This window comes from Pleurodeles waltl, chromosome 1_1, assembly GCF_031143425.1.
Source record: "Pleurodeles waltl isolate 20211129_DDA chromosome 1_1, aPleWal1.hap1.20221129, whole genome shotgun sequence".
In the NCBI taxonomy this organism is placed as follows: Eukaryota; Metazoa; Chordata; class Amphibia; order Caudata; family Salamandridae; genus Pleurodeles; species Pleurodeles waltl.
The window spans coordinates 296,723,141-296,748,173 of record NC_090436.1 but is presented as its reverse complement, the minus strand read 5'-3'; the positions used below and the strand labels follow the sequence as shown (position 1 = coordinate 296,748,173).

At 44.9% G+C, this 25,033-nt stretch overlaps 1 protein-coding gene across 1 annotated transcript in view; it reads right to left on the bottom strand.

Annotated features, from left to right (window-relative positions):
• The window catches only part of LOC138283846 (granzyme A-like), a 119,013-nt gene extending 94,452 nt beyond the window's left edge, over nt 1-24,561 (bottom strand). Inside the window, exons 1-2 of the mRNA XM_069221988.1 lie at nt 24,465-24,561; nt 20,544-20,688 (exon numbers count right to left, since the gene is read on the bottom strand). Coding sequence (XP_069078089.1) covers nt 20,544-20,688; nt 24,465-24,525 — 206 coding nt within the window. The 5' untranslated portion in view covers nt 24,526-24,561. The remainder of the gene's footprint in view (nt 1-20,543; nt 20,689-24,464) is intronic.
• Between the last annotated feature and the right edge of the window lie 472 nt (nt 24,562-25,033).

Sequence of the window (25,033 nt, the reverse complement as noted above, 5' to 3'; positions counted from 1 at the left end):
GATAAAATTGACAGGAAAGGAAATCAAGGATGAGCCGTACACAATAACTTTGTCATAAGAAGAACTTGAGTCATTCATAGAGCTAAAAGAGTGCATGTGCAGGGCACCAGCATTAGGAATGCCAGACTATGAGAAACCATTTCTGTTGTTTTGTCATGAACGTGATGCTTGTTCTTTGTCTGTCTTAACACAGGTCCACGGAGATGCAAATCGCCCCATAGCATATTGTTCAGCTACCTTGGACCCTGTCGCAGCAGCCTTACCAGGTTGTTTGCGAGCAGTTGCAGCAGTTGGTCAAAGCCTTTTACAATGTGAAGGCATGGTAATGGGATATCCTCTGACAGTAATGGTGCCACATTCAGTTGAAATTCTTCTGACACGAACTAAGACACAGCACATGACGAATGCACGTTTGACTAGATATGAGACAGTCATATTGGGGTCACCAAATGTTATCCTTAAGAGATGCACTGTGCTGAACCCGGCAACTTTGCTTCCCAATGAAAATGTTGAGATTAAAGATGGGGAAGAATTTGAGCATGATTGTCTTGAGGTCACCGAATTGTGCACCAAACCTCGTCCCGATATTCAGGACACACAATTGAAAGAAAATGACTGCGTTATGTTTGTTGATGGGTCCTGTTTAAGAGATTCAACAGGGACATTAAGAGTTGGATACGCAGTATGTACCATAACTGGCATTGTCGAAGCCTCCTGGCTGGAAAGAGTGTTTTCAGCGCAAGTGGCAGAATTAATTGCCCTTACCAAAGCATGCCACGCAGCTGTAAATCTGAGAGTCACTATCTATACTGACAGCAGGTATGGATTTGGAATTGTTCATGATTTTGGTCAGCTTTGGTCACAGAGAGGTTTTATGACCTCATCTGGCTCACCAGTGAAAAATGGTGAACAAATCAGAGACTTGTTGCATGCTATTCAATTACCTCAAGAAATTGCTGTGGTAAAATGCAGTGCTCATCTCAGATCACAAGATTTTGTGTCAATGGGAAACAGCTATGCAGATCAAGGTGCAAGGTTTTGTGCCTTGAATTGCATATCGTTTAAAGAACAATGGGAATTGTTACCACAAACTGAAAACGATGTACAGTTAAACATGGCATTACGAGTAGTTGACACATTGGATGAACTGAAAACATTACAAAGTCGTGCTAGCAAAGAGGAGAAACGCACATGGCAGAGAATGCAGTGTATACAACGAGCTGATGATATATAGGTTTCAGAAGAAGGGAAATTGGTCCTGCCAAATAGTCTATTGTCACAATTTGCTCGACTATACCATGGGCAAGCACATTTGGGCAGGGATGCCATGATCAGGTCCTTCAAAATTGATTGGTTCAATCCAAAATTCAGACATGCCGCAGAAATTACTTGCCACAGATGCGTCATCTGTCAACAGATGAATGCAGGAAAAGGGACTGTGGTAACTTTGAGCCACATTGGAAGAGCTGGCGGTCCGTTCAATAAGATGCAAATGGATTTCATTGAGATGCCTGTTTGTGGAGGATTGAAGTATGTGTTAGTGATTGTATGCGTATTCAGTCATTGGATTGAGGCATACCCCACACGAAGAAATGACAGTCTTACAGTTGCAAAATTACTGCTTAGGGAACTGATACCAAGGTTCTGGTTTCTGGTTTCTATAGAATCAGATAGGGGAAGACACTTTGACAACGAGGTGATTAAACTCTTGTGTGTTGCACTCAACATTGAACAGAAGCTGCATTGTAGCTATCGCCCAGAAGCGTCAGGACTTGTTGAGCAGATGAATGGTACATTGAAATCAAGAATGGCAAAAATGTGTGCAGCAACAAACATGAAATGGCCAGATGCCTTACCTCGAGTACTGATGTCTATGAGAAATACACCAGATAAGAAAACTGGACTGTCACCACATGAAATACTCATGGGCAGGGCAATGAGATTACCGGCAGTACCTGCAAATGCACTAGTGAATATTACAGATGATATGGTATTGGACTACTGCAAAGGTTTAGCTGACGTCATTCGCTCTTTCTCTCACCAGGTGGAAGCTAACACATTGCCACCAATTGGAGAGCCAGGTCATTCCTTACAAGCCGGAGACTGGGTGGTTGTCAAAAAGCACGTGAGGAAATTGTGTCTAGAGCCACGTTGGAAAGGACCATATCAAGTAATACTGACAACTACCACTGCTGTGAAGTGTGCCGGGGTTCCCAACTGGATACACGCCAGCCATACCAAAAGTATTGTGTCCTGTTGAAGAGGAACCTGAAGTTTCCGGTACGCCAACTTCAGGAAGAGAAGTCTCAGGGTCAGAAGTAAGTCAAGAAGAAACTGAGACTGTCAGAAAGCCCACTGAGAACAGCCTCGTCCCTCAAACAGTCAATGAGTTCGAGAGAGGTGATGAAGTGCCTATCTCAGTAGAGGCAGCAGGAGAACTAAGCCAAGGAGAGGTTCTCCCAGAAGTGGACGAATACGGAATAGAGTCTGAACCCAATGGTGAATCAGAAGAAGAAAGAGAAGAAGAGAATCGGAGTATAACAGATTCACCAGAACCAGTTGCGGGTCCATCAAGAGAAAATACCATATCACAAGAGCAGGGTGCTATCCAAGGTTCTGAAAGGAAAACTCGAGAAAAGACACACAAAGGTGATAAATGGCCAGACAAGTCACATCTTGAATTAAGGAAAATATCAACTGACACTATACTGGAAGAAATCAATACTACTCAAGCTGATGAATTAAGTGAAGGAGAACACCAAGGAGAACGTCGAGTAAAAAGAAAGAGAGTTGCAAACAGAAGATACACAGGTCCCGAATGGGCATATGCTACAACATCTGAATGGCAACAAGAATTCCTAGCATTCTGTTTTGATCGAGAAGTGCCAGGCCAGTATTACGGTACCTGAATAAATTCAACAAAAGATCGATTAAATTTTGAAAATTAAAAGAAAGAAAAAGAGACTATAGAAATTACCGGAAGTGACATTAAAACCAGATTTGACTTAAAACCTGATTATGCCAAGCTGCTAAACCTGAATTGACGAAAAGAGGTCCTGGAGTGAGTGAAGACGCTATAATTGTGCACACGTGAAAAAAAAAAAAAAAGAGTTATTATTAATCTTGCTTGTTAATTTGCTATTCTGATTCTATACAAACATGGCTTATAATAGTAGCAAAGGAAGTAAAGTGTGTGGTTGGTTAGGTCTTACAGTTGGTGTTGTGTGTGCAATAATGATTGTGGGAGTGATTGTGGGAATGCCATGGAAAGAGGGAGAAACTATTAACGCAACTTCTAAACCTGAGACTACTACTGCTAAACTAACTCCGTGGGAAAGATTTGAGCAGGATGCAAGACACATGCATGAGGGAACTAACGCAAAAGGGGAACTTTCTACTAATGTCTTCTATCGCTTGTTAAATGAGTATGTGCAAACTATGGATGCGAAAGAGTGTTATGTGTGTACTAAAATTCCTTCGTCTGTTCAGGAGGGGGTTACCTATCATAGCCTTCCTCTCACTTATGGAATAAGTTGTAGTCTGCTACTAACAAGATTTTATAATCAAGAGCATGTACAATACTTTTATTCAAACCTGGATGTTGTGTTTTCTTTTGTGCCTGTGATTGAGTTTTTGAATGAACTAGCTAAAGAGCATAACATAAAAATAGTTAGAGGATTCTTTGAGCCGACTCTCACATTTGGAACTGCTTATGCACACCGCAATAATCTGACTTGTTTGCTATCTCCTGTAGAGAAAAGCTTTCTAGATCACACAGATGATAGACGCAAAGCACTGAAAGAGAAATTAGAAAAAGGATTAGAAAAACGCAGTTATGCAAATGATTATGCTTATACTGCAATCAAAACACAAGGCAAATTAGCTATAGATGCATTACACGTAGGTAGGCTTTGTATATATAGGCCAAAATCTGAGCAGGATAACTTGTTTGTGGGTACGAGTGAATGTAGGCATGTGTTTTTGTTTCAGAGCAAATGGACCTTTATGTTGAATTTACAAGACCCAGCGATTCCAGGAATCTATTACATCTGTGGGTTAAATGCCTATTATCATCTTCCTAGAGGATGGTATGGGACATGTTATTTGGGAATAGTTTTCCCAAAGATATACCAAATTGATGACTTAAAACAATTACCTAAAACATCTGAATTACAACATTCTAGACAAAAACGGGAATCAGTGGCGGCTGTCATTGGTGACATATTTGGAGCAATAATTCCTTCAGTAGGAGTTATTTTGAATTCTATGAAAATACAAAAGTTGTCTACTATAGTGCATAACATGTTAACAAATTTCACAGGGGCAATACTCCTGATGGACACTGAACTAGCTGCAGAAAGAGCCATGACTCTTCAAAATCGGCTTGCTTTAGACATTCTTTTAGCAAAGAGTGGAGGGGTCTGCAAGATGCTTAATGAGCGTCATTGCTGCACGTTCATACCTGATAATAGTAAAAAGATTAGAAGCATGTTAACTAACCTTACTAAAGACAGCACAGATTTGAAGGATTTGAAAGAACTCACTGTATGGGAGAAATTTGGGAAAGGAATTGCCCGAGTGGGAAGCTTGTTTACCAACATTTGGAATGGGGTACTTGCAAAAATAATGATGGGTTTATTAATTGTGCTAATTTGTTTATTGGGATTGTGGGGAGCAGGTAAAATACATGACAAAATTCAAAGAAATTGGACCAAAAGATCAAGAAGAAATGAAGAGCATGAAAGAGAGAAACTGTTCAATGAAATTTGGGAAAGTTCTCATAAAGGGCAAGATGTTGAAATGCGCATTATGCGCAAGGTGAAAAATTAGAGGGAAGATTGTGTGATGACGAGCGTCATCAGAGGAGGGACTGAGAGAGCGTAATCTAAAATACTACATATATTAAACATGAAACTGCTTATACTTAACAAACGCTGTATTAATAATGTTATACATTAAAACGCATAAAGTACAAATTATCATATACGTGTACACTAATACCATACATAAAGGGCTTGCTTATATTTTTATTAATTGAATATGTTAAACATGTACAAACTACACTCGTTAGAATCCGTAGGCCTTAACTTAGCGTGAGTCGAAGAGCTGTTTGTGTAACTTCATTAAAAGCGTATTTTTCCATTTCTGCAGTAAAGCTGACTTTTGCAGAGAACCATGACCCAGCTATTGTTCTTGTTTCAAATATTGAAACATCATTGAATCTTCCCATCCGCATGCTAGCTGCTTTATTATATAAAATTGTACACTTGTGTATCTCGGGAATGAAACGTTCAAGGACATTTTTACCATGCTCAAGAGAACTTTTGACCCGAAGAAGGTGCAAGAAACTGAAGTAACCCCGGATGCCACCTACGGAAGGCGTCAATCCTGAAGACCAATAACAACTCGGAAAACTATCGAAATGAAGGACAAGAGCATTACTTAATGTATAATTTGATAGGTTATAGATAGTGGGGTGTAGTTATTGTCCAATAGAAATTCGGGGGAAGGTATTCTCAAAAGGGGATAAAAACCCATGACACGGGAGAATCGAGAGACCTAGGTAGGGAATGATATTGATTGCATCCAGAAACTCTGTCACTCTGTTTGGTGATTTGAGACTTAATGAACCATCCTTGTCCCTAGTCGCCCCATCTCACTTTACCTCCATAAGAGGGAAGTGTCCCCGATGCTCTTAGACTAGATAGACTGACGGCGATTCATCTGATGTCCTGAAGATGAAGACTGATCCTGTATGCTGACTCATTCAGAGGAGGGTAACTATACTGTTTACTCATCTATATGCCTTTTCTTCTAGGTACCAACTGCTGTGTTTATTTTGATTAGATTCTATAGCTAGATGTTTTCCCAATTGATGTTCTAAATTGTTTTGCATGAAGCCCAACATGCTAATGCTAATCAGAGGTTAGATAGAATATTCATTTGACTGACAAACGGACATTGACTGACGTTGCACCAATGCTGAACTGACCCATATATGCTGCTTATGAACTTTGATTAATGTTTTAATGGTTTTGATCTTCGCATTATCTAAAGCTTGTCGCCGCTAGCATATTATGATTGTGTTCTTATGTCTCTTGGTTTTGAGATTAATACGTTTGATATTAGATTGTAATCAATAGGGAATAAAATTCACTAAACTTCTAACAAAGGTGTGGTTATTCATGACTGAAAGGTCATGTTCGCGTCGGAGATATAACAAATGTCTAAGGTGAAATATATTGTGGTGATTTATGTTGATAATATCATTGATGTATTACTTGACATATTGATCAGTTATCTCGTCTTACGGTGTCTCACCACTGGGTCAAAAGATTCATCGGCCTAAAACGAGTCCTAATGTATATAAATTAACATATAAGGACGCGTTAACACCACCTCAAGCATCAATTTCTTCTCCCTGACAGAGGTTCTTCTTGATCCAGAAGTAATCCAAAGTTGTGGGGTCAGCAGTCCAATACTTATACTAATTTCTGCCTTTGAAGCAGGCAAAATTCAAAGGAAAGTTTTTGTAGTGCACAAGATCCTGGCTCTTCCTTGCCCTGCCCCAGACACACACCATGGGGTTGGAGACTGTATTGTGAGAGGACAGACACAGCCCTTTTAAGTACAGGTGTCAGCTCCTCCTTCCCAATCTAGCCCAGAAAGACTCTCCAGGAAATGCAGGACACACCTCATTTCCCTTTATGTCACTGTTTAGAGGGAATTCACAAAGAGCCTGACCTCAAATCCCAGGTCTCAATCTGCTCCCAATGGGAAACTGCACTTTAAAATATTTAAAGGTAGTCCCCATGATAACCTATATGAGAGATAGGCCTTGTAGTAGTGAAAAACTAATTTGGCAGAATTTCACTATCAGGAAATGTAAAACACACCAGTACATGTCCTACCTTTAAATACACTGCACCCTACTTAGGGCCTACCTTACGGGTGACTTACATGTAGTAAAAGGTAAGGTTTGAGCCCGGCAAGTGGGTACACTTGCCAGGTGGAACTGGCAGTACAAAACTACACATACTGACACTACAGTGGCAGGTCTGAGACATGTTTACAGGGCTACTCATGTGGGTGGCACAATCATTTCTGCAGGCCCACTAGTAGCATTTGATATACAGGCCCTGGGCACACATAATGCACTTTACTAGGGACTTACTAGTAAGCCAAATATACCAATCATGGATAACCCAATCACCAATACAATTTACACAGGGAACACTTACAATTTAGCAGTGATCAACAGTGGTAAAGTGCGCAGAGACAATAAACCAGCAAAAACAGATCTGAAAAAAAAGGAGGAAGAAGGAAAAAAGTTTGGGGATAACCCTGAAAAAAGGCCAATTTCCAACAGACCCACTTCCAGCTGTGGACAAAAATGCTTAAAATTAAGGGTGTGTGAAGTCCGCTCTAGGGGCAGAGTTCACTGAGTTTTCCCCACCCCGTGCTCTGTGGGGAGGGCAGTGTCCTGAAAAACTCTGTGACACCGAGCAAAGTTTTTTCTCTTACGCGGCTCAGCAACTTTAAGTTATCGAGCATGAGCAAGAGAAATAGGTTGGTGAGCACAAGCAAGATTTCTGAACATGGTCTGTTGCCACAGGTCGCTACCGTTCGCATTGAGAAAGCTGCCGCTTCCATTGAGGAAGCTGCTGCTTGAGTAGAAAATCTACTTGAGTGACAGAAATAAGTTAGCGCCCTTTGGCGCTTCGCATGATGCCATTGGGGCTGACTTTACAGCTGAGAGAAACTCCTGCACTGGAATTCAGTGTGAACAGCCTGACTTATCCGATCTCCACTGCTCGTGAAACTCCGCATAGCACACTGGAGTTTTTTCAGCACTCCGCGAAGTTCCACGTAGCAGAACTCCGTGAACTCCACCCAGGCCTACTTAAAATGCTTGTCAGTGCCCAGATTTTCATTGGCAAAGTATTCTTATAAAGTACCATTGTAATATTCTATTTAGCTGTGACTAAAATGCAAGTGAAACGATTACTGAGTACAGAGAGTCACACAATAAGTGTGAGCCAAGTTTGAAATAAAAACAAGCTCACAGTTTCATTTCAGGACTGATCATGTTTTTCAAAATTGTATAATCACAAATATTTGGCTACTGTATATTACAAATAACACATTCATTAAAATAGTGCTTAACAAGCAATATTTATTGAAAAGAAAAAAACATTATTTCTCTACTTCTGAAGTGAATAAACCATACATAATCCCACAGTTATACAAATCAATTAGTTATAGGTGTCCATGGATTAAATCACAACATTTTTAATAAGAAACAAATATGTTGATGGTTGAATGTTAAAATATGAGGCACATAAGCAAACATTTATGTATTCTATTCTCTTATATGAAGACATTCATCCTTCACAGTCTGGTTACCAAATTCTGCATTAAGAAAGGCTGAATACTGAGAAAGCAGAACTGATGTTGTTGGCAGCGTTATCCCACTCTCTCTTTCTTTGACAGCATTGAAAATGTGTCTTCTAATAGAAAACTCTGCCATTTGAGATCTAAGATCTGTTTCATCTTCAGGTTATATCTACTATATGAAATCCTGAGATAGTAAACTTTAGTAACCAGAGAACCATGTCTACTGGCCAAATCTCAGCCTGTAACATGTTTAACCTAAGGAATAGTTATGTTGTCTGAAGTCACCAAAATCTACTCAACTTTGTGTATACATCTGCAGTCCAAAGTCTGCGAGATCTGGGTACCATAAGCAATAGTTCTGTTATGTTGCTGAAACACTTTGGCGTAGGCCAGGGTCTGGGTATTTGAAACTATAGGGCATATTTATCAGCCCCTAGTGCCACAGGAGCATCACTGTTTTGGACACTCCGGCGCGCAGTGTGCTGGCCCATATTTACAAGGCCGCGCAAAGTCACCTTGTGTGACTTTTCATGGCCTTGTAAATATGGCCCACTTTTCACACATTACTCTGCATGAAAGGAGCATTCCATGGGTGTTGCTGTGGTTGTTCCCACACAACACCCATGGAATCTGACACATTCCCAGGTTTATCAGGCTGGGAATGCTTCAGATTCCTACACCACCCCAGGGATGGCGTGAAAGTGGCGCAACAAGGAGAAATATATTTATTTCTCCTCGTTTCTTCCTCTTTCTTTGTGTGCTGCATTCTGCACCTGCGCTGAGGAAAGTACAGGGATGCATCATATTGCTGTAAATATGACACAATCCTGTACTTTCCTAATGTCGCATTTCGGTGCTGTAAAATGGCCTGTGGCACCGGACTGTGCCGTTATTTTGTAAATATGCCACTATGTTTGTACATTTGAACCGATACATGAATATTTGATGACTGTTCCTAGGCATTACATGCTACAGCTGGTTATATGTAGTTGTAAATATGAATGTAATCACTGTACTGGTGTATATGATGACTGACCTGGGATGAATATAATGGTAGGGTCTGGCATCCCACTAATTGGTATGGGACTTTTTTCTGTGTGTCTTGGTGGCTCCACGTCCCGTAATTCAATGCACCAAGGGGTGCTTCGTCAGCCGAGTAAGGGAGAGGAGCCCCCCCACAACAAGCTCGAAGTGCCAACACTCTTGCCGCTGTGCTGGACTTTGGGCCAGATGTAGAAAATTCCGTCCGCGCTCCGCCGCCTCGACCCGCAAAATCGCCTTTCGGCCTGGCGGGGGGAAGCCTGGAGGCTCCCCCCGACTTGTGAAGCACCCCGGGGTGCCCTGCGCATTGGCAGCAGCCCTAACTTGAGCTGCTCCTGCCGGTGGAGCGGAGATCGGCCCTGGAATCGGGGCGTGGCCGCAGAGCGGCACGAGTGGGGCCTGGCCTGTGAGATGGGCTTCCCCCCGGCGGCCTTTTGAGCTTGGCGCCGGGGGATCAGGGGCCCTGAGGGGCTCATTCTGGGCCCAGGGAGCGTGGGCCTCGGCCCTAAGATGCCTGTGTGCTTTGAAGTAGGGGGCCGCTCCTACACCTCTGACTGGATCGGGGGCTGCGGTCCGTTGCACCTCACCCCGGCGCGTACGGGTGGGGGCTGCATGGAGGTTTGAGGCCCCGATAGAAGACAGGGGGCTCTGCTGCCTGGCCCCAGTGCTGCTGTGCTTCCTCACCTGTACTTTGACTACGAGGGGGCCCGCACTCCCGGAGGAGGAGGTACCTGCAGCGGATCTTTTTAAGTGGTGGCTTCCGGGTGTCAGAACCAGGCGCAGCCTTTGACGAGTTGGCATTTGGTGATCGGTCTCAGGCGGAGACTTTGGAGGACCTGCAGCGTTGAGCCTGCGAATCATGAGTAGGCCGATGCGCCATGGCTACGTCTAAACCCAAGCGTGATTGCTCAGTGAGGGACATGCTAGTGGGGGTGCGCCCTACACCTGGGAGTTTGGCGGAGGACTCGCCAGCTGCGAAGGCCCTGGAGAGTCGAGTGGAGACAGACCTAGATGAGAGTTCTCCAGTAACGAAGGGTTTTCTGACCTCCCTGTTTGACTCGCTCTGGGGCAATATCCAAGAGGTGGGTAGGGACATCTCACAGGAGGTGAAGGAGTTGCGAGGAGAGGTTACCTCCTTGGGTGAACGAGTATTGCAGCTAGAAGATGGTGAGGTCCCTCGCGGTGAAGAAGTGGCGGGCCTGCAGCAGGAGGTAATCCGCCTCCAGATAGCGGTTGAGGATTTGGAAAACCGCTCGAGGCGACAAAATATTCGCATTAGAGGGGCTCCAGTCGGTGCCGAAAAGGATAACATTGGAGACTTCTTGGCGGACCTGTTTCGTTCTCTGCTTGACCCGGATGAGACACAGGAGATGGTCCTGGATTGGGTTTATCGTGTTGGGCGCACTGGGGGCCCTGGAGGCTGCCCCCCAGACATCCTAGCCTGCCTTCATAATTTTGTTCTTAAAGAAAAGATCCTACAGCGGGCTCGCAATCTTCAGCAGGTACTCTTTCGGGGGCATGAACTCCAACTATTTCGCGACCCATCTGTGCGGACTTTGCAGAGGCAGAGAGAATTCAGACCGATCACGGATCACCTTCGAGAGCACAATGTGCCCTATTCTTGGGGCCATCCGTTCCGCTTGGTCTTCCGCTGGGAGGAGCAGTTCCGGCAGGTGAAATCCGTTTTGGAGGCCAGCTGTATTCTGGGTCTGGAAGATATAGGCTGGGAGGCGAGTGAGGAGGCGATCCTGCCAGCGGGGGGGTCCTCCCCGTTGGCGGAGGAAAGAGAAAAGAAGGAAGACGCAACGCCCAACGGCCTCGGAGCTGAGGTCAGAGAGAGAATCTGTTTTGAACAGTGTGGCAGCAGGAACTTCGGCCTAGGGAGGGCAGCCGGGGGTGCCCAGGACTGCTTCTGGTCTTGTTACTACCAGCAGGTTAATCGTTGAGTGGGTTGGGGCGGCGGGGCATTGGACCTCGTTTTTTACATGGTTGGATATACTGCCCCGTGGAGACTTCACCTCGCGAAGATGGACGATCAAGGACATTTGTGTTCTATGCACCTGTTGTGCATATTAGTTGGTTGTTGGTGTGTTTCCCTACGATACTGGCTCTAGGCGGTCTGGGTCCTTATGTGGGAGGTGGCCCTCTGTTGTGCTCCCTTCCTCTTTGCTTGTTCCCCCAGTATAGGATATGATCATTAAATGTATAAGCTTAAATGTCCGGGGGCTTAATAACCCTACCAAGAGGGTAGACATCCTGTCCGCATTAGAGAGATCGGGGAGTCATATATGCCTCTTGCAAGAGATGCACCTTGTCTTCAAAGATACTTATCGTATGCGCTCTAAGTGGTTCCCCAGGCAGTTCTGGTCTTCGCTACCATCAAAGCATGCAGGGGTGGCGATACTTCTATCACGCTCTTTCCGTGGGGAAGTGATATCAAAATTGCATGAGGTTCCAGGGAGGCTTATAGCCATGAGGTTTAGACTGGGGGGTTTTTCATTCACGATTGCTTCTCTATATGCACCTAACTCCCAGCAGGAAATCTTCCTAAGACAGGCTTTGACTCCGCTGCTCCAATCCCCTGACGGGGCTATCCTATTGGGGGGTGACTTTAATTTGGTGATGGATAGGGACCTGGATCATTCAGGCCATCGATATGGGCAGACGGGGTCTTTCTTGGATGCTCCCGACAGTGGCTGAGTGAGTGCGGCCTGGTGGATGTGTGGAGGAATTTGCACCCCACATTAAGGGACTATTCCTTTTACTCAGCAGCAACTAAAACATATGCTAGGTTGGACCTTTTTCTAGCAACACAGGAGCTTCTCCCCCGGGTTAGGGATTCAGCGATTGAGCCGCGAGCCTTGCCAGATCACACCCCGGTTACAGTTGAGATTCATATGAGCATGGAGCGGGTAGGGACATCGGGGTGGTGTTTTAGGGATTCGATGCTTCAGAACGCTGCAACGTTAGAGGCGATCCGAAGGGCAATAATAGATTACCTCAGCTTTAACGATGATGGGACAATAAGCATTGCAACGCTGTGGGAGGCACTGAAGGCTGTCCTGAGGGGCAAGGTGATGTCACTTTCTGCTAGGGATAATAAGGCAAGAAGTCAACTCAGGGAGGACTTGAAGCAGCGAGTGAGGGTTTTGGAGCGTTCACATAAGCACACCGGCGCTCCTAGAATATGGCGAGAGCTTGAGAAAGTGAAGAAGCAGCTGAGGAGGTTGGATTGGGACAGGGCAGAGTACGCGGTAGTCCGCCTTAAACAAAAGTACTATGCAGGAAGTAATACGTGCGGGAGGCTCCTTGCACATAGGTTGAGAGCACAGCGAGCGGCGTAGATGATAAAAATGGTTCGCTCTCCCTCTGGAGCAGAAGCACGTACGAGTGACCAAATAGCGGAGGCTTTTGCGGAATTCTATCGAGGTCTATATGGGGCCGAGGAGCGCGACACTTCAAGCCTGGAATCCTTCTTAGAGCGTATAACAATTACTCCCTTGACTGTAAGGGAGCAAGCCTCGTTAGATCAACCTATAAGGGCAGAGGAGGTCATATCAGCAATTGCACGGCTGCAGGTCAGGAAGTCACCTGGCCCTGATGGTTTCTCTGCGCTTTTTTATAAATCCTTCTGTATGGAACTTGTACCCGTTCTAGTGCGGCTCTTTAACTCCTTTCGTCAAATGGGCTCCCTCACGCCTAGCATGTTAGAGGCCACTATCGTAGTTATCCCGAAACCGGGGAAGAACCCCGAGGAATGCGCCTCATACAGGCCGATCTCCCTCCTGAATATTGATGCCAAATTATTTACTGGCATTTTGGCACACCGTCTCAATTACTATATGCCGGGGCTTGTGGATCCCGACCAAGAGGGATTTATACTGCATAGGCAGTGTAGTGACAACACCAAGCGACTGCTCCATCTATTGGATAAAACCGAATGCTCTCGTAGGGAATCGCTCTTCTTATATATCGATGCTGAAAAAGCGTTCAATAAGGTTTACTGGCCTTACCTGTTTAAGGTGCTAGAACGCTTTGGCTGGGCCCGGGTTTCATTGCATGGATTCGCTGCATTTATCAGGCGCCTCGGGCGGCGGTTCGAGTTAATGGGACGCTCTCTTTACCATTTGCTGTCCAAAGAAGGACCAGGCAGGGGTTCCCACTTTTGCCCCTCTTGTTCGTGCTATACATGAAGCCTATGGCGCAGAGGCTCTGGGACAACCCTCAGATTACAGGCATGAAGTTTGGGGGGGGATGAGCATCTCATATCGTTATATGCGGACGACGCCATCCTTACTTTAGCGGAACCTATAACCTCATTGCCGGCACTAATGGGTGAACTAGAGGAATTTGGGCGGGCCTCTGGATTCCGGATGAACATGCTAAAATCGCAGGCTATGGGCAAGTTTATTAGTGCTGAACATGAAAGAGATCTGAAGGCTCGATTCCATTATATATGGTCTTCCTCGGGGCTTCCGTACTTGGGGATCGAACTGGGCTCTACAGTCGCCCGCACGGCATCATTGAACTACGCGAAACTAATCCGGGAAGTTCAGTGCGATTTATAGATATGGGAGAGGCTCAAACTGTCTTGGCTGGGCAGGGTGGCGGCGGTAAAGATGACCATCCTACCACGTATACTGTATCTGTTTCAGGCGCTTCCGCTGGAGCCCCCGCCGCGAATGATAGCGAACCTCCAAACTGCGGTTCTAAGATTTATATGGGAAGGGAAGGCGGCGCAGCTACCGCAACAGGTGCTGTATCGCCCTAAGCAGGAGGGTGGGTTGGCGGTCCCCTGCTTCTTCGATACTTCCAAGCAGCACAATTGCGTTTCCTCTTGGAGTGGAGCCGACCGTCTTCTGAGAAGCACTGGTGTTTCATGGACCAGGCAGTGGCTGGCTCTCACATATGGAAAGAGCCCTGGCTTAGGCGCTGTCACAGAGCGCGAGGTTGTATGTATCCCCGGTCACTGAGGTCTCGATGAGGGTTTGGGATCGGGTGGCCGGCAGGCTGGGTTTGACGACCTTCCCGTCCCCAATGACTCCTCTGGGCGCGAACCCTGATTTGGCCCGGGCCTACAGGCTGAGGCATTACGTCGATGGTATGAGGGGGGCTTTAAAAGGGTGGGATATTTATTCGATGAGCAGGGGGTCATCCCCTTTGATCAGCTGAGGGAGACATATGGCCTAACTGAAGCGGACAGGATGATGTACTACCAAATACGACACTGGGCCCTGCTTCCAGCCAATAGGATATTAATAGACAGGCCGTTAACACCGTTTGAAAAATGGATTTTAATGAAAAAGGGTGATAAGCGCTTGGTCTCTGAGCTTTATGCTCTCTTGCGTGGGGAGGCCCGCTCGCCCAAGACTAAGGGTCAATTGAGATGGGAGAGGGAACTGGAGAGAGAGTTATCGGAAGATGAGTGAGAGAGTATTTTTTACAGGGCACACCATACAGCTTACAATGCAGCAGGCACAGAGACAGCCTACAAAGTGGCCTCCTCCTGGTATTACACCCCAGCGAGGATCCATGCTTGGGATCACGATAAATCTGGTCTTTGCAGGAGGGGGTGTGGGGGAGGGGGGTCGCTTGTGCATTTACTATGGCACTTTCCCAAATTACATCGCTGCTGGAAGAAGATAATAGATGCTGTTGACATGGCTTTTGACACTCAGATCCCTAGATTCCCTGCGTATATCTTGTTGGGCCTTCCCAACCTTCTCACTTTTCCCTTGAGATCACTTAAGGGACGGCAAATGGCCTTAGCTTTAAATGCTGCAATACAGCTGTTGCTATCTGTGTGGGGGACTGAACAAATACCAACAACAGTTTCTTGGCTACACAAACTATGGTTTATCCTCGCTATGGAAAAGCTCACCCTGGCCTCTTTGCACCGGAGCGGGGACTTTAAAGAACTTTGGCAACCGTACTTACGAATTCTATCTGGGGAGTTTTCAGAACTGACATGTCCGACTTATTTGAGGGTTCTTAATTTGAACTGAGTGGATGGGAACAACCCCTTAGGGAGAAGTATTCATAGGATCAGGACCATATTGTAAAGGAGCCTGGGATTGTTTGATTCTTTGATTCTTGCATTGTCAGCCAGCTGTGGGGAAACAAAGTAATATTCTGAAGAAAGCTGTCTATGAATCTAATGTTAATACCTTGATGTATTGCGTGTGCGATGTTCTTTAATTGAAAAGTCAATAAACAGATTTGATCTATAAAAGTCCTTATCTAACTGTGAATGTTAAATGCCCAAGGCAGGCAGCTCAAAACAAATCAATAGAGGTTGCCTGCCAAACCTGCTCTAAACTCCTGCCCTCTATTCAGGTACAGATGTATTTGTTGCCAATAGAGAGCGTACCTGTGCTTACACCTCCCTGAATATCACAGTTACTGGAAGACTGCACCATTAAAGTCAAGGAACCTTCTTCAGCAGAGTTCACACCCTTTTGTGTCCGTCTGAAAGCAATCAAGTGTGAACTGACTACTATCAAGCAGCTGCAGGGCCTGATTTTACAGGTATCATGTTTGGCCTTCCAGGCAACCCAGGGCCAGGAGATTGGCCAAGTTAGTTCTTCCAGCAGAGTAGGGTTCATGGCAGCTGTGAGGCCCTTACCAAAAAGCCACTGTCTAGACTCCTATATCAAGAATAATGAGTAAAAACACCTCCACCTGTCTTTCTGACCTTCCCTCCTTCCACCAGGTGAAACTTTTGCACCACCCTAAGGGGCCAAACTCGTGTGAAGTCCCTACATTGGCAAGATTTGGGGAAATGGATCTTTTTGAAATCTCAGCCAACTTTGGTGAATCTCCCTCCAGCCTCATGCCCCTATGTGGAGATATTCAACGGAGCCCCTCCCTTACATATGGATCAGAGAGAAACACACAGAGAACCTTTTAATAAAATTCTGGACTGGCTTGCATGACAAAGGGATTTATTTTACTAAATTGTAGGGTGGTTTGGATTGGAACGGGGCCAGTGGATAGATGTGGTGATTGTGTCATTATCAACTTTAGATCCCCCTATTGGTGCAGAAGCTGGTATTTGGGCATCTGAGTAGACCGGCAGCTAGAAGTAATATTGTTCCATTGGCATTAGTTTATTTCTATAAAGCAGGCCTCCTGTCCCAAATGGCTCCAAAACAACAGCCATTAGATGTTTGTGATCCACCAATGTATGATTGTGTAAACTCCATCTCTTTTTGCAAACATAGTAGTTTATCAGTTCCAAACTCAAATCGTTTTGACATCTTAGCAGGTGTGGACTGGCTCCTGAATGCCACCCAGGCTGCTTACCTACATATTAATAAAATGGGGAGTGACAAAGGAGCTGTGCTAATTTGGTGCTAATCAAAGGGGCTGTGGGAGGGGATAGCAGGCTAACCCCTTGCATTGTAATTATAGGCCATGCCATGATTATACATGCCGGTCTCAGACACCTTTGAGCAGGCATGAAGTTGTTACTAACCAAGAATTACCTAAAGCAGGGACTAGAAATAATAATCTTCCATCAACCTTGCCCAAGATGAACATCAGTCCAGTTTCATCTGGGGACCACCACCAAGATACTACCATGGAACACAGTGGGGTTATCCTTAAAACTAACCTATCTGGAATGGTGCCAATTTATTGGTAAACATGATTTTTGTCTCTTCCAAAAGACATGGTCACTGAAACCCTTCTGTCGTGCATGCTTTGTTAATTTTAGCCAGGAAGCTGTTACTAAACGGAAGGACAGGCCATCTAGAGGGCTAATGGTCTGGGCCAAAACCACTTTCACCTGTGTAATTAAGGAGATCAGGATGGGCTCCCTGATATACCATGCATTAGCCTGACCTTTCCATCGAATGTAGTCTATAATATATATATAATGTGTATTGTAGACCAGTGGGACACAAAACAGAGCCCTTGGTTATAGAATTATTGAACAACCATTTGACTATATTACCGGTTGGGGTAGTAAAAATTGCGGGGGAGGGAACCTCAAATTTCAATACGAACCACTGGACTCTAATGGTGAGGCCCTCATAATTCAGGAAGATAGAGCATGGTCAATTTGCAGGGCTAACAATTCCCCCTATTAAGAAATGGTCTCCCTTAGCTGTCCAATTAAATGCATCCCCTTTTAACCAGGGCTTATGAGCTTGCAATGGTAGGACAATTTCTGATAGGGATTGAAATCATACATTTAATCACATACATAGTACCAGCTTAATAGAATGACTAATAACCGTTGCAGAGTTAAATGGATTGCCATGATGCAATATAAGGAGTCAGTGGGGGACGTATACAAGCTGGTGGCTGATTGTATGGGGAGCATGTTATTCCTGGATCTGTCACTGAACCAACGGGAGACTCTGAACAAGGTGTGTGATGCACACAACCTGGTATTCCTAAGAATAAGGAACCACTTTTATGTGGAGAATAAGCGAGTAGTGTGGAGAAAAAAGTCCCCCTCCTGGTATAATAAATAATGTGGAGATGCCAGGGTAGTATCTGCTGATGCCATAAAACAGCAAAATATACCTTGTATTCAACCTACCAGAGTGGCTTAAGAAAATATTATCAGAATGCTTGTTTCTGATCCAGGGAGGACCTGACATGGCAGATAGGGCTGGACTGTTCTCATGGGGAACAGGGTCAAGACTGAATTGCATATGGCTGGGTTCAAACTGGGGTGGCATGGTGAGCAAAAAAATGATGGATTAAACACAGATCTGTGACTGGGGGGTGAGTGTTTGAAAAGTTTCAACACTTCATCCATCATCCTTTTGTGTTGCTAAAGTTTCCCTAAGTATGGGTATGTGCAGATGTGGGTCCCTTGCTCGCTGTGCCACTGGATTCAGCTAGCCTGGCTAATGAAGGGTGATACCCTGAAACTGGTCCCAGGATGCTTGTTTCCGGTCCAGAGAGGACCTGGCCTGGTAGTTGGGGCTGGACTTCTCCCATGGGAACAGGGTCAAGACTGATTTGCATATGGCTGGGTCCAAACTGGGGTGGCATGGTGAGCAAAAGAACGATGGATTAAACCCAGATCTGTGACTGGGGTGAGTGTTTGAAAAGTTTCAACACTCCGTCCATCATCCTTTTGTGTTGCTCTAGAAGAAGTTCTACCTTCTCCAGGGTCATGTAAAATGCCCTGGATTAATTATATAAAATTTACCCTCAAAATGATTGGGAACAAGAGTTTATGGGACACTCCAGGGGTGGCCAGTGTGACCTCTAAGATATCCATCAGGTCTAATTATTGGCAACATAAAATGGGAATAACGCATGGGCAGTCTAATCTAAGTACTATAGTGGATGCTTTTCTTGCACAAAAGGACGACTTTGCGGAAGATGCCTTCCTGGATGAGATTGAACCTTTGGTGGCTAAGAGGCTTTATCTACAATTTCGTTATGGAACGCTGCAACTCCACTCCTTTACTGCTAAATGGGTATAGGACCCTGACGTGGTGAACTGGTAGTGTCCCTATTGTAGAGAGACCAAAGAAATGCTTGAACACATCATATTTGTTTGCCCAGCTTATATCAACTGTAGGAACAAATGGATAATTGTGCCTCTATGTCACAAATTGGGTTTTAGGTAGCATAGAGGGGCATTAGGAATTATGAAATCTTATACAAGACAACTTATTGTCTTTGTAGACTCTCGGTTTCTGGCATCTATGTGGAGAGTTAGACAGAAATTGAGTATCTCTCTAGGAAAACTGCATTTAAACTGTACAATGCATTATATCATTGCTCCAGGACTCCAACACATCAATAAGCAGGGATACCAATCAAGTTCTTTATAGGTCTATCATGAACCTCTCCAGTTTTGTAATTGTTTTTAATTAATTGGAAATGTTTAAAGATCAATTCTAAGGATATTGGCCCTCATTCTGACCCTGGCGGTCTTTGACCGCCAGGGCGGAGGACCGCGGGAGCACCGCCGACAAGCCGGCGGTGCTCCAATGGGGATTCCGACCGCGGCGGTAAAGCCGCGGTCGGACCGGCACCACTGGCGGGGTCCCGCCAGTGTACCGCGGCCCCATTGAATCCTCCGCGGCGGCGCAGCTTGCTGCACCGCCGCGGGGATTCTGACCCCCCCTACCGCCATCCAGATCCCGGCGGTCGGACCGCCGAGATCCGGATGGCGGTAGGGGGGGTCGCGGGGCCCCTGGGGGCCCCTGCAGTGCCCATGCCACTGGCATGGGCATTGCAGGGGCCCCCGTAAGAGGGCCCCTACATGTATTTCACTGTCTGCTGCGCAGACAGTGAAATACGCGACGGGTGCAACTGCACCCGTCGCACAGCTTCCACTCCGCCGGCTCGATTCCGAGCCGGCTTCATCGTGGAAGCCTCTTTCCCGCTGGGCTGGCTGGCGGTCTGAAGGAGACCGCCCGCCAGCCCAGCGGGAAAGTCAGAATTACCGCCGCGGTCTTTCGACCGCGGAACGGTAACCTGACGGCGGGACTTTGGCGGGCGGCCTCCGCCGCCCGCCAAGGTCAGAATGAGGGCCATTATCTCTATCTGATTGATTGAGTATTGATTTCTATTTTATGTATTGATGTGATGTTTTTTATATGTGCTTTTATGGTTACATAGCCAAAATAAAGATTGGCTGAGTGAAAACTAAAAAACAGTTTTATGAGCTTTCAAAACGTTCCAGTGATTTCATTAATCTTGCACTCGTAATTTATTTTGAGTGTCTGCAAGTGCAAGGTCATGTGACATCACTGCCTCTGGTAACAAGGAGGAATGACATTTGTGATGTAACATCATGTGATGTCATCAGGAGTGAAAGGGCACATGCTGTCACTTCTGCTACTGGCATTTTGGTGAATCGAGGTCACCTTGTTAAGTTAGAACATACTTTCTGCCTGTATGTGTATTCATACTTTCTGCCTGTATGTGTATGCCTCTTTAATGGGAAGGTGCTGGTTCAGCTGAGCTTCTAGGCATATGCTACACAATGTATAATGTGCTATAAGCCAGGACAGAAAAATATTTACCCCCACTCCACTTTTTGTAGAAAAACTCCGAAGTACATTTTTTGCTTTCATATCTTTCCACTGTGCTGCAACTTTTCGTTTTGTAATTAAAGTACTTACATATTGCAGTGAGCTGCTGTTAAGACCCAATCATCTTTGATCAATGTTCCTCCACATCTGAGGAATCCGTTGTCTCTTATCAGAGCCATGTAAGGTCTAGAATGTGCAGCCACTTCAGTCCCACCAATTATTTCCATGCATGAATCTGTGGAAAGCACCACTCAGAAAAACATGGTTAAACATCAGCAGCAATCTTCACAAACATAATCTACCAAACTAATACCAATATTTATAAAACAAGTAGCGCACAGCTGTGCTAATGCAGTTGTGTGTCGTTTTTCTTATCGCCGGCCAAAGCCATTCCTTAAAGTCATCAGTGAGCCATATTTATGTAATGACGCACAATGGTGCTAAGAAATGGCTAGCGCCTAAGAAAGACGCTAGCCGGGGGGATGTCGTTAAGGGAAATGACGCTAGCGGGCCAGAAATGGTGCTAGGCTGGTTAGCGGCTTTATTTCTACAGCTAATTGGCCTAGCATCATTTTCTGATGCACAAGCAGCCAAGAAATTACTCCTGTGTATGTTTAGACAGGAGTTATTCCCACCACTCCAATGCCCACCACAGGGGACCAGTGTCCCCTGGGCAAGCTCAAAATACCCTGTGCCACTCAGGGGGCCCCATGTAAGGGGCTCCCTGTGGCACACCATAGATTTGAAAAAATACTTACCTGGGAAGGGCTCCCTCCACCAGTAGTGTCTCTGTGGTGTGGGTGGTGGTGTTTCTGGGGGTTGGATGGGCATCTTTGTGCCCATTCCATGGTGTTTCACCATGGAATTGGGACTATCTGGACCTTAATGCCTGGTCTGACCCAGGTGTTAAATAATGGCGCTAAGCGGGCTTAGCACCATTATTTGGGTCCGCCACCTCCTTGCAAGTCGGTTGTGCGCCGGGTGGTAAATATGGCACGAGGGGGTTAGCGTCATGTTTAGGACGGGAATGCCTACCTTGTATATCATTGACATAAGGTGGCTTTGCGCATTCCAAACATGGCGCTAACTCCTATATTTTGCTGCTAGATGGGTTTAGCATCAAAATATAAATTTGGGGTTAGGTTAGCTCCATTTTAGTTTACTGCGAAAATAAACAGCACTAAAGTGATGCTAACCATCCATAAATAGGGGCCCAAATATTTTACAGGCTGCTGCAATGAAATTGTCAACCTGTGAAAAAGGTATCTATGCAGAGCCTGGGGTGAACTGTGATAAGAGGACTTAGTCTGGGACCATCGAGGGCTTCTCAAATGCAGTCTTCAGTCCTAAAATTCACTTTGGAGACTTTAAGATATTAGTACTTCCGGTCTGTACACTCCATCCAGATATTGTTTATAATGCTTTCTTGAAAACATATGTAAGGTGACTCCCACGATAGTCTTAATCATATATGCTTTAGTGCTGATAGTTATTTGCCAACAACCAGCATAACATGAAACCCATTGTGCAGTGAGATCACTTGATTAGCATACATTATTGTATGCAACCAATAAACAGATCATGGTCTCTATTTTGAGGTTTTGAATCTGGCATTCTGTATTATTAAGGGGCCACGAAGAAGCATAGACGAGCCATGAAGAGGCATGAGGGAGAGCATAGGTTCAGGAAGATCCACTGTTTAAGAAATCAAGAAATGTAGTCCAACTATGATATTTCTAAAAATTCAAATCATGTAGCTTTGGTGAAGTTAGTTCTGGTGAATACATATTCTGTGTGTTCATGTGACATATTTACACTACAACATCACCATGGAGGGGTTCTGGGGAATGGCATGTTCTCTGGAAATTCCCGATGCCCATTGTGTACTCTAAGAAAGTGTACCAAGAATGTCCATGGATACAAGTCATATCTGTGCTTGCTGGGCATGTCTTCAGGTCATGCCAACATGTATTGAGAGAATGATCCCGGGACACAAGACAAGGATGCAGCTAATGCTCTTTGCCCAGTGGGCAGTGCCAAAGGGGAACAGTCATGTTCTGCTCTTACTGTTAGCAGGGGTATCGCATATGGCCACTTCTGAAGTGCAGGATTAGAGACATAGGGCCTGATTCTAACTTTGGAGGACGGTGTTAAACCGTCCCAAAAGTGGCGGATACACCACCTACCGTATTACGAGTCCATTATATCCTATGGAACTCGTAATACGGTAGGTGGTATATCCGCCACTTTTGGGACGGTTTAACACCGTCCTCCAAAGTTAGAATCAGGCCCATAGTGTGTGTTTCAGGTATATTACAGAACTTTGACTGTCTAAAACCAAAATCAGGTTTTGAATCATAACCGTGATATTCTTTCAGAAGTGGTTTCAAAACCTAATTTCATAGGAAAGGTGTAATACTCATGAATGATATTCTTTGTGTGAATAACGGATGTCAACCACCAAGAATCCTTAGAAAGTAGTGCTACACTACAACGTACACAATATTATGTAGCACTGCTTTCAATTAAAATATTCATCTATTTAGAAAATAGTAATAATACAGACCTAAAAGGTTTTGGGGTGCTGGTGACATTTACAGACTACTCAGGCTAATGGTTGATCATCTTGCTAACAGAACATCCTCACCCTCCTTTGGTATTGTAGGACCGAAATATACAGCTCCGTGATACGCCCAGTCCTCTTACCTACAGATAATTATTATTTCAGTGCAGTAGCTAAGGTTAAGTTGCAGTATCTAGAGGGGATTCAAAATCTATTATGGCTCTAACAGTTGGAATCTGCCAGCAGGTTTGAAGAACTTCGTAGGATGTTCATTTTCTTAGACGTGACATTTGCTGCACATTGCTCAGGGGTTTCATAGACGCAAGTTTGTAATAATCTTTCGCATCAAATTTCATAAAGTTCGCCTGCTCATTGGTTTCAGATTTAGTTTTACATAAAGAAGTTGATGCAAAGTCCACTTAATTAACTCTCAGGAACACACTGAACTTGCTCAATGCACTGTACGCTTTAACAAAGTACACTATTACTTGCAAATGACAATTGTAGGAGCACATGCAATTTATATCAGTGAATGTGCATTCACAGAACTAAATGCTCATCTGTAGCATTAAGAACACAAAATTACATTAACAGGCGTTAACTGATCATGTACAAATTGAACAAACCATTAAAATATTACATACAAGAAAATTCAATAGTGTATGAACAGTCCCTCTAAAGAAAATGTGTAGAGATTCATAGTCAGACTGTATCGTTCTGGACTTTTCACTGTGCATTTCATAACTCATTGTCGAGCATTTCATACAACATTTTCAGCGGGTTTTGAGAAGAAAATTGGTGCAAATTGGAACACTTAAAAATATAGATAACAGGTATTAAAATCAAAGTAAAGATGTTTTTGAGAGAAGCACAAAACATTTTTAGTATCTTCCATATAACATTCGTAACGAATTAGGAATGCTCGCCATTGCACCATTAAACATGATTTTAAGGTATTTATATAGTTCTGAGACATTATTGTTTTTTTGGTTTTTTTTGGTGCAAAAACGGAATTGCCAGTACAGGCCCACCACCAATACAACCTTCAAGTCTTCCCCAGTACACAGATTAGACACTCTAAGATTTACTCCGTGCAGAGTGATATTACAACATGTATCAATCAGTGTGCTAAATTGTGAAAACATAAACTTCGCGAGATTTTAATAAAAACATTATAGTCGGTCAGTGCTTTTATATTCTAGCAGAGTGTGTGTGTGACTATGTGTGTGTGCATGCGTCTGTGTATGTCCGTCGGAAAGTATGTGTGCACACGTGGGTGTGGGTCAGAATGGTTGTGCGTATGGTTTGTGTGTATGCGTTTGTGAGTGTATATGGGTACATATGTGTGGGCATCGTGAGTATGCATGCGTTCCAATGGGCGCAGTGCCCACATGTGTGTGTAACAGACTGCGTTCGTGCGTGCTTGTGTGATATCGAGAAATACTCACCTCCAGGAAGGATGAGAAATAGGAGGGCTGCAGAAGCAGCGATGGTGAATGAAAGACGCATTCTTCCGGAGTTCTCGTCTGCCCTCGGGGCGGCAGATGTTCTCAGATATAAAGCTGAGGGAAGGATGTGGTGCGGGTGGTGGTTAACTCCTCCCGGTGGTAAAGCATCACAAAGGTTTCTCGGTGCAGTTTCATTCTGAGCCTCGCGCTCTGTGGCTTTACCTAGCGTTGAAGTGGGCCTGAGCTATGTGAGTCATAGAATGTACCGCAGAAATATTGCTCAGCGACTGGACTGTCACGCGAGTTGGAGATGCCATGACTGCGATGGATGCAAATGACTGGCAAAGGCGACTCTGTCAATGTGAAGTCCGGGAAATGATGAGACCTCCGGGTGAATAACTTAAACTTAGCCTTTGCACTTGATGATCTCTCGTCTTTGACCTGATAGTGTCATTTATCACTGCTAAATGCACTTTGGCACATACACAGGCACCCTGCTATAATGAAGGAATGTACCTTTTAAGGTCTGGCTTGACAGTGCAGCTCCGCTGTCACCAGACAATTATGTG